The sequence below is a fragment of the Cyanistes caeruleus genome, chromosome 24 (assembly GCF_971803275.1).
Source record: "Cyanistes caeruleus chromosome 24, bCyaCae1.hap1.1, whole genome shotgun sequence".
NCBI classification, from domain to species: Eukaryota; Metazoa; Chordata; class Aves; order Passeriformes; family Paridae; genus Cyanistes; species Cyanistes caeruleus.
This window is the reverse complement of record NC_141724.1, coordinates 1,960,001-1,971,495: the sequence shown is the minus strand read 5'-3', so window position 1 is coordinate 1,971,495 and position 11,495 is coordinate 1,960,001. Positions and strand designations below refer to the sequence as shown.

At 54.7% G+C, this 11,495-nt stretch overlaps 1 protein-coding gene across 2 annotated transcripts in view; it reads right to left on the bottom strand.

Annotated features, from left to right (window-relative positions):
* Window positions 1-5,957: 5,957 nt before the first annotated feature.
* CDK18 (cyclin dependent kinase 18) overlaps window positions 5,958-11,495 on the bottom strand; it is a 36,271-nt gene continuing 30,733 nt past the window's right edge. For both annotated transcript variants that reach the window (XM_086861633.1, XM_086861634.1), the window contains exons 12-16: window positions 11,405-11,495; window positions 11,225-11,267; window positions 9,946-10,036; window positions 9,627-9,704; window positions 5,958-9,390 (exon numbers count right to left, since the gene is read on the bottom strand). The exon at window positions 11,405-11,495 is cut by the window's right edge and continues 15 nt beyond it. In XM_086861633.1, coding sequence (XP_086717759.1) covers window positions 9,356-9,390; window positions 9,627-9,704; window positions 9,946-10,036; window positions 11,225-11,267; window positions 11,405-11,495 — 338 coding nt within the window. In that variant the 3' untranslated portion in view covers window positions 5,958-9,355. The remainder of the gene's footprint in view (window positions 9,391-9,626; window positions 9,705-9,945; window positions 10,037-11,224; window positions 11,268-11,404) is intronic.

Genomic DNA, 11,495 nt, shown 5'->3' with positions numbered 1-11,495 from the left:
TCGGGCGCTGGAAGCAGCGTCGTGTGTCCCTGCTCATCCTCATCCTCACCCTGTCCCTCATCCTCATCTTCATCTTCATCTTCATCTTCATCTTCATCTTCATCTTCATCTTCATCTTCATCCTCATCCTCGTCCTCATCCTCGTCCTCATCCTCATCCTCGTCCTCATCCTCACCCTCACCCTCATCCTCACCCTCTCCCTCATCCTCATCCTCATCCTCTCCCTCATCCTCATCCTCATCCTCATCCTCATCCTCATCCTCATCCTCATCCTCATCCCCATCCTCATCCTCACCCTCACCCTCATCCTCATCCTCATCCTTGCCCTCATCCTCATCTTCATCCTCATCCTCATCTTCATCCTCATCCTCATCCTCATCCTCATCCTCATCCTCATCCTCATCCTCATCCTCATCTTCATCTTCATCCTCATCCTCATCCTCATCTTCATCTTCATCCTCATCCTCATCTTCATCCTCATCTTCATCCTCATCTTCATCTTCATCCTCATCCTCATCCTCATCCTCATCCTCGCCCTCATCCTCATCCTCCTCCTCCTCCTCCCCCCCCTCCCCCGTCCCCGCTGCCCCCCGCGGGGGTCGCATCCTCCTCCCCAGAGCCGCCCGACCCCTGTTGGGGACCCGCGCCCCCTCCCCGCGTTAAGGCACGGCTACACCGGATGGAACAGAGGCAGGAAACCCAGAAATCCCATTTTTTTTCCCCTTTCCTCCCTGCTGCCAGCCCTGCCCGCGGTCCCCCACGGCACAGAAAAGGTGCCACCGCGCCCCACAAACGCGATTAAAGTTGTCCCTTCCCCGGATGAGCAGCACAAGCTGCCTCGGGGCGGGGGGAGGCCGCGGCTTTTGAAGCCGGAGCGGTTGATGCTTACGCAAAAAGGTCTTCTCTAGAGGATGGGTTTATAAATATTTCACCTACTTTAGCTGGGGGAAGGCTGGCAATTTTTAGAACACTCTTTCCAGGCAGAGCAGAGCCGAGCCGAGCCGAGCCGAGCCGGCGGAGCTGGGCCATGACGGAGAGCTGGCTGCAGGTGCTCACCCATCCTGTGACCCGTGCCTCTGGAATGTCGCGGCTGTTCATTCCCACCTGGCCACAGATTAATGTTTAGCCAAGCCCAAATTTATCCCAGCCCTTGTTCCCTGCCCGCAGAACGCCATCGCCACCCCTGCAGCCACCGCGAGGCTCTGACGCGTGATCATCGCACCCAAACCACCCCAAATTGCCCCAAATTCGGGGTTTCTGAGGCTGCCGGGCACCTGAAGTTATTAAAGAATGGAAGAGCTGCTGGAGAGCCCGGAGGGCCGGGAGCGGTGTCCTCATCCCGCTGCCTGATGGGGACAGCGAGGGCCGGGCTGGAATGAGGCCCCTGGACTGGGAATGAGTCAAAGGCACGGGAGGAAATGGGGATTTATCATCTCTCATTTATCATTTATCATAAACACCTCCCAGCCCTGGTGGCTGCTGAGCCACAGCCCCGGGCTCTCCCTGCCAGGGAAAATCTCCATTTGAGGCCGCGCTGCTGCAGCAGCCTCTGCTTCCCTTCCCCGTCCCTACACGGAGGGTGGGGGAGAAAGGATGGGGATAACAAAGCTTTTCCATCCCAAAGTGCTGGGAAAGGCAGACAGGAGCAGCTGGACATGTTCCTGTTCCTCTGTCACCCGCTCCGGGTGACCCTGGCTGCGTGATCTCCACAGCTCTTTTCCCACCCAAACAATTCCATGATTCTGTCCCCTCTCCCTTTTCCATCCATCTCCCTGTGCGTGGAGCTGATGGAGGAGCTGATCCGCATCTCCCTCGCTCCAGGGGTTCTGCCCCCCCAAAAAAAACCACTGACAAAGCTTTTCCTGGGCCACATTCCAGATCTTTATCTGGAGATCGAGGAGATCCAGGGAGCTGGGAGACCTGAACTCACCGCTCCATCCCCCTCTCCAGCTCTCCAGGGCTCCAATTCCCACCCCAAAAACGGCTCAGCAATGCCCTCCCCACCTCTGCAGCCACCAAGGTGACAAAAACTAACCCAAACCCTCCCCACAGCCACACCGAGGATGCTCCCAGGAATATCGGGATGCCAGCTCCCGGGAATATCAGTCCCTTCCATCAGGACTGACACAAACCATGCAGGATCTGCTTGCAAATAAGCCCCGAGGCGTGGGTGGGTTTAGTCAGCACAGGAACGCACAGATCCCTCCTGCTTCCACAGAAATGCAGCTCCTCTCCCGGGAGGGAGCTCATCAAAATGCGAGCCCCAGGGCTCCGAGGAGATGCAAGCCCCGAATTAGCTCCACGAGGAGGCACTTCCAGGCTGTTTTCCAAACTCCAATCAATGTTGTGCTTGAGCTGAATTAAAACACCCCCAGTCCTGCACTTGCTGCAGGCTGCGGAGTGAAACCATGAATGAGGGGAGGGCAGAGCTGCAGCCACCGCGTCCCTGGAGAGCTCCAAAGGGTCCGGGTGAGCTCCAAAGGGTCCGGGTGGCCTTTGGGAAGCGACTTTCCTTTCGTTTTTCCATGCCCTCGCACATTCCTGGGGCAGAAAGGATTTTTTTTATGTATATAAATTAATCTTTCCAACCAGAGAGGCAATTTTTTATCGTGCTGGGTCCTGCTTGGCTGGGTTGCAGGGCTCCAACCCCGATTTGTTGTGCTGTTGGAATCGCCTCTCCCATCCCAGGCTCAGCACAGTGGGGAAATCCAGCTCTAAATATAAATTTTCCAAGGGTTTCCTTGGGGTGGAACCACCTGAGGCCCCACAGGACAGCAGATTCCTGGAGCTCCTCCAAGGCTTTCCCCAATGTTTGGGTTGGCAGCTTGGCCAAGGACTCGGAGCTCAGATATTGGTAAAGTTTTCCCTGTCCCCCTTTAGGGCAAATTGGGGCTGAGAGACCCCAAAAACCCCAAGAGTTCCCCCAGCAGCCACATGTGATGGGACCAGGAGCTCTGTGTGAGATGGGATCAGCCAAAAACCCCAACAACACCCAAAGCTTGAGCTGATATGAAAATAACTCTGAACCTGGTGGAGAAAATCCTGGGAAAGCTCCGTGTGAGGGGTGAGATTGCTCCTGGCTGCGGGAAAGGTGCTCAGCAGTGCAGAGAGAAAGAGAAAGGGGAGTTCACCTCGAGTGTTTTGGGGTCAGGAGTTCCCAAACGGGCTGGGTGCTTTGGGGAGGGAGCTTGGCTCCGATTTTAGGTCAAGCACGAGCCCGGAGTCTCGGCCCAGTTGTGGCAGAGCTCGCCAGGCTTGTCTGGAAGGAGGAAGTTCTGCCCTCCTGGGTCCCCTCCCAGCTGAAATAACTCCCACACCCACTCCCCTGGAGCTTCCTCCTTTCCAGCCCTAAATCCATGCCAGGATGGGACAGCCAGAGACAGAGGGACACCCAAATCATCCCTCAGGTGTCACCCCAGGGGACCCTGGAGCATCCCGAGGGGGCTGCTGGGGGTATTTGGGAACATCTGGAAGGCGGGAGGGGACGCAGGGTGACATTCCCAGGATCTGGGGCTGCTGGGGGTATTTGGGAACATCTGGAAGGCGGGAGGGGACGCAGGGTGACATTCCCCGGATCTGGGGCTGCTGGGGGTATTTGGGAACATCTGGAAGGCGGGAGGGGACGCAGGGTGACATTCCCCGGATCTGGGGCTGCTGGGGGTATTTGGGAACATCTGGAAGGCGGGAGGGGACGCAGGGTGACATTCCCCGGATCCGGCACTGCCAGGTGCAGGAATGAGGGTGGCACACGGAGGAACAGGTTTGGAGAACAGGCCCTGCCTGGGGAGCTGCCCTCGGCCGGGACGTGACTCAGGCTGGGTGGGGATGGAGGGATCCATCCCCTTCCCAAATCCCGGCTCCAAAGGGATCCCCCAGAGCGGCTCCGGCTGTTCCCAGCTCCCCACACCCAGGGGCTGCGGGTTCCCTGCAGGAATATCCCGAGGGGACCCCCAGAGCTGCCCATTCCCGATCCCGGGGGATTGGAGCCGCTGGATTTGTGGGAAAAGTCTCCCTGGTCCCTTCCCCAGCCTGGGCTGGGCCTGGCAGCTCTGGCTTTTATTTGCCCGATAGGCTTGTGCCAATATTTGTTCAGGGCCTTGGGATCCCTGCAAGGGACACCAGGGACGTTTTCCTGGCGGGTTCCCGGCTCCTGCAAAGCTCCTCTCCTTGGGAAGGTCAAAATTCCAGCGGGGAAAGGGTCCTGGAGCTGCAGGGAAAGGAGATGTGGGGATGGAGGGTGGAGGTGGAATGATCTTTGCTTTTCTGCTTTTTCCACCTTCCTTCCACTCCAAAAAACCCCCAGATCCTTCTCCTGTCAAAATTAAAACAGAGAAAAAAAATTACATTTATATTTATATTTATATTTATATTTATATTTATATTTATATTTATATTTATATTTATATTTATATTTATATTTATATTTATATTTATATTTATATTTATATCTATATCTATATCTATATCTATATCTATATCTATATCTATATCTATATATCTATATCTATATTTTATTTATGTATTTTATATATTTTATATATTTTATATATTTTATATATTTATATTTATATTTATATTTATATTTATATTTATATTTATATTTATATTTATATGTTTATTTATGTTTATTTATATGTTTATGTTTATATATATATTATATGTATATATACAATTATATTATATGTATATTTATATATATTTATATATATTTATATATATATATTTATATTTATATATATATATTTATATTTATATATATATATTTATATTTACAAACCCATCCCATATTCCATAAATTTTAATGTCTGCTCTTTGGAGAATTCACAATCCAACAGATCAGATGGAAAAACCCAAATAAAACGCTGGAAAACCTTGGGAAAAATCTTTTTAATTCCCTTTTTTTCCCCCCTTTGTGTTTAAGGAGGGACAAAAGGAGCACAAAATCATCCAGGTCACATTTGAAATAGAAAAATGGAAATATTCCTATAAAAATATATAAATATTTATAAATATTGATATATAAAATATTTATATATATATAAAATATTATATATACAATATATTTACATATAAAATATTTATATAAAATATTTTATATAAAATATTTATATATAAAATATATTTATATATAAAAATATTCCTATAAAAAATATAGAAAGACAGGTTGCCAGATGGATAAAATCCTTTATTATTTTATTTTTTGTTCGTACCTTTCCCTTTATCCCAGAAAAACTTTCTCTTTCTATATATATATATATATTAAAAAAAAAAAAATAAATTTACTTATTTCGGACTAAATCTTCAAAATCATTTATTTTAAAATGCACATTTCATTTGTACAGCACTAGTTAAATACATTTCTTATCATTTTTCTGCCACCGAATCACCCCGAAGAACATTCACACTTTGGGGGATCCATCCTGGCCGCTTCCATCGGGGTTTTTTTCCCTCTGGAGGACGAGCAGGACGCTGAGGATGGAGCAAGGCAATGAGGAAATGTGGATTTTTCTCATTATTTGTGCTCACAGGGACACCCAAACCCCAATTTTACACAATTTGAGTGTACAGATGTGCAGCACAGCTGGAACAGCTGGAAAACCCCAACCAAAACACCGGAAAACCTCGGGGAAAATTCCCTTTAATTCCGTTTTTTCTTCATTTTTTTTTGTATAAGGAAGAAGGAAATAAAATGCACTTATTTAATCCTGAATCTCCAAAATCCAAGGGAGTTTTTGTTGTTTAAATTCTCCACGTGGATTTGGGCCAGGAAAGGCGGATCCATGTGGGAATGGAGGGATGGGATGGAATGGAACAGCTCTGCATCCAAATCTTGTTGTTGTTTTCCCAAACCCTGACCTCACTCATGGATTTATTTCTATTCCTTTACCCAACTGGGGAGACAAAAGAATTCCAGGAATATGGATTTTCCAGCCAAAAAAATCCTGTTTTTTGCTTAAAAAAAAAGGGAAAAATTCCAAGAAATTCCATGGAAGACAAAGCAACTGCTTCCTTTTGCCACAGCTCCCCTCCCTGCTGCTCCTCCATGGGAGAATCCATGAAATGTTGGGGAAAAAAATGCTGGAAAACCACGGAAATTCCCAACATTTTCATGGAAATTCCAATCGGGGGCTCCAAAACCTGGGAAATCCAGCCCAGGGATGAGGCAGGAGCGGGGGCTCTGCTCTGCTTGGGAGGTTTTTTTATGGATGGGGCATCCAGGAGGTTTCTCTCCCACTAAACCCAGCCTAAAAGGGCTGGAATTTTATCCCAGAGGTGGGGAAAAAGAGGGATTTCACTCCAGGATTTATTCCCTGCTCCGTTTTTTTTCCCAGCTGTGGAGATCGGAGCGCGGCGCGGCACCAAATATTTACACTCCAAATATCCACCAAATCCCTGGGATAAAACTTGGATAATATCTGGAATTTGGGGCTGATGGATGACGGTGTCTCCATTCAGGGGGGCTGGAACCCTTTGGAATTCTCTGGAATTCCGTTGATGGAAAGTTGGGGGTTCCGGGGGTGATTCCGGAGGGAAAAAAATCCTGGAAAATCTGGCAAAAACTCCTTGGAAAAGCTGGAATTCTAAAGAAAGGAATGCCCTGCTCCATAAAAGAAAAGTTTAGGAGGGAAGAAATTCCTGTTTTTTCTGGGGTTTTGGTTGGGAATTCTCTCATGAGAGAGGGAATCCGCCCCTTTCAGGGGGATTTGTAGGGAAAAAGGGAAAAGCTGTGAGAGGATAAACAGGAACCACTGGGGCCTTTCCCAGATCCTGGGAATGCTGTCCTGGCTCCATGGAATTCTCCCCAGTTTGCCTCGATCCGGTGGCCCAGTGGGAATGTGGGATGGCTCAGCTGGACACCCAGTGCCCTTGGGAAGTTTATTCCCACTCTCAGAGCGTGGGAATGGGGAAAAAAGAGGAGGAAAACCGTGCAGAGGCAGCTCAGGGATATCCTGGATGGGGCATGGAGGGTTCCTGCTCCCCTGGATCCACCAGAATTCCTCGCCCCAGCTGGAGGAGCCGTGTCCACGTCCTGCCAATTCCTGACAGGAGCCCTGGGAAGCGCAGCTCTGATCCCAAGGAAATTCCTTTGTGGGAGGAAAGATGGCAGGGGGAGAGTTCAGCAGGATCCGGGGATGGGGACCAGGAAAACACATCCCCAAATGCGTCACTGGGGGCTGTTCCTGCTCTTCCCTATCCACTGGAATCAATTAGGGAACAATTCGGGCGGCTGTGTGCTGGCAATAGCGGGAAGGGAACGGAGCAGGGATGGGCAAACCTCAAACAATGCAGAGTCTGGGGCCTGGGCTGGGACACAGCTCTGGTGGCACCGGGAGGAGCCGCCCGGGGAGCTCCAGGGGCTCATTGTTCCCCCCCCTGCGCATTTCCCAAGGATTGGTGAAGGAATGACTCCCTGCTCCAGGAGGGAACAGCCCCACGGAGAGCTGGATCCCAGAGCAAAGGGCCAGTCCTCATCCCAAGTGTTCCCATCCCAGTCCCCATCCCAGATCCCAGGGGCCAGTCCCAAATGCCAGTCCTGATCCCAAGTGTCAGTCCCAGGTGCCAATCCTGATCCCAGGAGCCAGACCCCATCCCAAATCCCAGTCCCCAGTCCTGATCCCAGATGCCAGTCCCAATCCCAAGTGTCAGAGTTCCCATCTCAGGAGCCATTCCCAAGTGCCAGTCTTGATCCCAGGAGCCAGTCCCCATCCCAAATGCCAGTCCCCATCCCAGGTGCCAGTCCCCATCCCAGTCCTGATCCCAGGAGCCAGTCCCCGGTGCCAGTCCCCATCCCAAGTGCCAGTCTTGATCCCAGGAGCCAGTCCCCATCCCAAGTGCCAGTCCCCATCCCAGGTGCCAGTCCCCATCCCAGTCCCCATCCCAGTCCCCATCCCAGTCCCCATCCCAGTCCTGATCCCAAGTGCCAGTCCCGAGCCCAGGGGCCAGTCCCCGGTGCCAGTCCTGATCCTGACAGGAGCAGCAGGGATGGATTTGTTCCCGAAGTGTCTGGAGAGGGAAATCCCCCCTGGATCAGCCCCGGACCAGCAGCAGAGCTCGGTGGGCCCTGATCCGAGCGGGAGAAGGGTCGGAGGGGTTGGAGGGGTTGGAGGGGTTGGAGGGGGCTGAGGGGTTGGAGGGGTTGGAGGGGTTGGAGGGGGCTGAGCTGCCGCCCGGGGCTGTTCCCGGTGCTTTCCCGGGACCTTTGGCACCTCTCCCCTTTCCTTCCCTCCGGGCACAAACGCGCCCGGGCGGGGGTGAGCAGCGCTCCGGGATCGGGATCGGATCGGGACAGGGATGGGGATGGGATGGGGATGGGGATGGGATGGGGATGGGGATGGGATGGGATGGGGATGGGATGGGATGGGGATGGGGATGGGATGGGATGGGGATGGGGATGGGATGGGATGGGGATGGGATCGGGATGGGGATGGGGATGGGATGGGATGGGATGGGGATGGGATCGGGATGGGGATGGGATCGGGATGGGATGGGGATGGGATGGGGATGGGATGGGGATGGGGATGGGGATGGGGATGGGGATGGGGATGGGATGGAGATCGGAATCGGGATCGGGATCGGGATCGGATCGATCGGGATCAGGATCAGGAGGGGCTCAGAGCCATGGGGTGGGGGGAGATGTGCCCTGAGAACCCTCTGGGATCCCCTCCCGCCCCTTGGGGTCGAGGCTGTGGGGATGGGGAAGGGGCTCTGGAGCTGCTCCCACCTCAGCACAGCCGCCCCCTCCCAGCTCGGGACATCCCGGCTGGATGAATTTGGGACCAGGGACTGGGGGACAGAACGGGAATCCCGGCTGCTCCGTGCTCAGCTGGATTCAGGTACCAAAACAGGGAGGGGAGAGGGGGTTCTGCAGGCAGAGGTAAGGGAAATTTGGGGGGGTTGGCCTGGTTCCTGTGCCCCAGGTGTGCCCAGGTGTGCCCCAGGTGTGCCCCAGGTGTGCCCCAGGTGTGCCCCAGGCGCTCCCAGTGCCAGGCTGGGCCGTGCCCGGCAGTTCTAACCCCAAAAACCAGGGGCTTCAGGGCAGCTTGGCTGAGCAAAGGTGCATTTTCAGCACCTCCTGCCCGGACCAGACCCCACAAATCCCCGCCCTGTGCCCCCCAAACCCTCCCGGGGCAGCGCAGGGGCCGGCGGCTCCTCCCTGGAGCACCTCGCCGTGGGGACAACACCAAAACCAGGGGGGGACAAGGCTACAGGTCCATGGAGGACAGCTCCCAGGGGTTTGGGGACAGCCAAATCCTCGTCCTGCTGGAGCCGGGAATTCTGCGGAGGGTCGGCTGGGAGCCTCTCCTTGCTCAGCGCTTCCATCTCCATGGCGACGAGGGGAACGCGAGATCCGAGTTTAAAATATACTCTGCCTCCTGTTCTTGCCTCGGGCTGGGGAAGGGACACGGAGAGAGGGCTCAGGGGGGGTCACAGGGGGGCTCTGGGGGAGGAGATGCCCATCTGGCACCTCAGGACACCCAGATGTGCCCTGGAGGTGACACCGCAGATGCCCAGGGGTGATTTGGGGACTGCAGAGGTGCCAGGCAGCAGCTCTGGCTCCTTCCTTCCCAGCTCCAGCACCACCCCGGCAGCAGCTGGGAGAGATCCCGGCTTTTGCCCAGCCTTACCTGAGTGCTGGAAGGCTGAGCCTCGGTGCCCGGGGTCCCTCTGGAGCTGGATCTCCTTCAGGGAGAAGATGGAAGCGTCTGGGCAGAGGGGGCAGAGAGAGGGCTCAGTCCTGCCCGAGAGCGGCACCTCCGCGGGGCTCTTCCCTCTCCCCTCCCACCCCATCTCATCCCACCACAATTATTATTAATTATTACCGTTATTATTATTACTCTTTCCTCCCACAGGCCCCACCCTGCTGCAGAAGCGCCTCTGAGGGAGCAGAGAGGAGCCCGAGGGCGCCTTTTGTGCCGGTTTCAGGGGGGCGGGGGCAGCACTCACTGTCGGGCAGGAGGTGAACGCGCTCTCCCAGGCTGCTGAAGTAGGGGTGCTGCAGGGCTGCCTCGGCTGAGATCCGGCCCTTGGCGCTGAACTGCACAGAGAGCCGGGAGAAGCCGTGAGTACCCATGGGCAGCGCACAGCTGGGCACAGCTGGGCACCCCTGAGCGCAGCTGGGCACCCCTGAGCACAGCTGGGCACAGCTGGGCACCCCTGAGCGCAGCTGGGCACCCCTGAGCACATCTGGGCACCTCTGAGCACAGCTGGGCACCCCTGAGCACATCTGGGCACCTCTGAGCACAGCTGGGCACCCCTGAGCACAGCTGGGAACAGCTGGGCACCCCTGAGCACAGCTGGGCACCCCTGAGTGCAGCTGGGCACCCCTGAGCACAACTGGGCACCTCTGAGCACAGCTGGGCACAGCTGGGCACCCCTGAGCACAGCTGGGAACAGCTGGGCACCCCTGAGCGCAGCTGGGCACCCCTGCACACATCTGGGCATCCCTGCACATGGACACCACACACCTGAGCACCCCTGAGCACATCTGGGCACCCCTGAGCACATCTGGGCGCCCCTATGCACATCTGGGCACCCCTGCACATGGACACCACACAGCTGAGCACCCCTGAACACATCTGGGCATCCCCTGTACACCTCTGGGCACCCCTGAACGCATCTGGGCACCCCTGGGCACACCTGGGCACCCCTGCACATTTACACCACACATCTGGGCAGCCCTGAACACATCTGGGCACCCCTGAACGCATCTGGGCAGCCCTGAGCACATCTGGGCACCCCTGCACATTTACACCACACATCTGGGCAGCCCTGAACACATCTGGGCACCCCTGAACGCATCTGGGCAGCCCTGAGCACATCTGGGCACCCCTGCACATTTACACCACACATCTGGGCACCCCTGAGCACAGCTGGGCACCCCTGAGCACATCTGGGCAGCCCTGAACACATCTGGGCACCCCTGAACGCATCTGGGCAGCCCTGAGCACATCTGGGCACCCCTGCACATTTACACCACACATCTGGGCACCCCTGAGCACAGCTGGGCACCCCTGAGCACATCTGGGCAGCCCTGCACATGGACACCACACATCTGGGCACCCCAGCACACCTCTGGGCACCCCATGACGTTCACACCCCCCCTCCGGGCCCCGTGCCCACCGCAGCAGCTCCACGAGCGGGGTGGGTGACCCTGCCCTGCTCCTGCTGCTCCTCCCCTGCAGCAAATCCCCTTTTCCACCCCCCGGGCTGCCCCAGCACTCACCAGGAGGAGATTTGCCAGCAGGTCGATGCCTTCTGAGTCCAGCCTGGGAGAGAGGGGAAACAAAGCCAAAACTGCACGGCTTTTGCTGCAATAACCCCGGTGTGGCACCAGGAGGAGAAAATGAATCCCTTCACACCCCTCAGCCCCCCCGATCCTGCAGTGTCCCTGCTCCGGGGGTACCTCGGGGCGTGATTTATCAACGGCTGGGCTCGGTACTGGCTGAAGTTGTAAGCCTTGAACTCCTCGTTGGATGTTATCCCGGGCCAGGTGT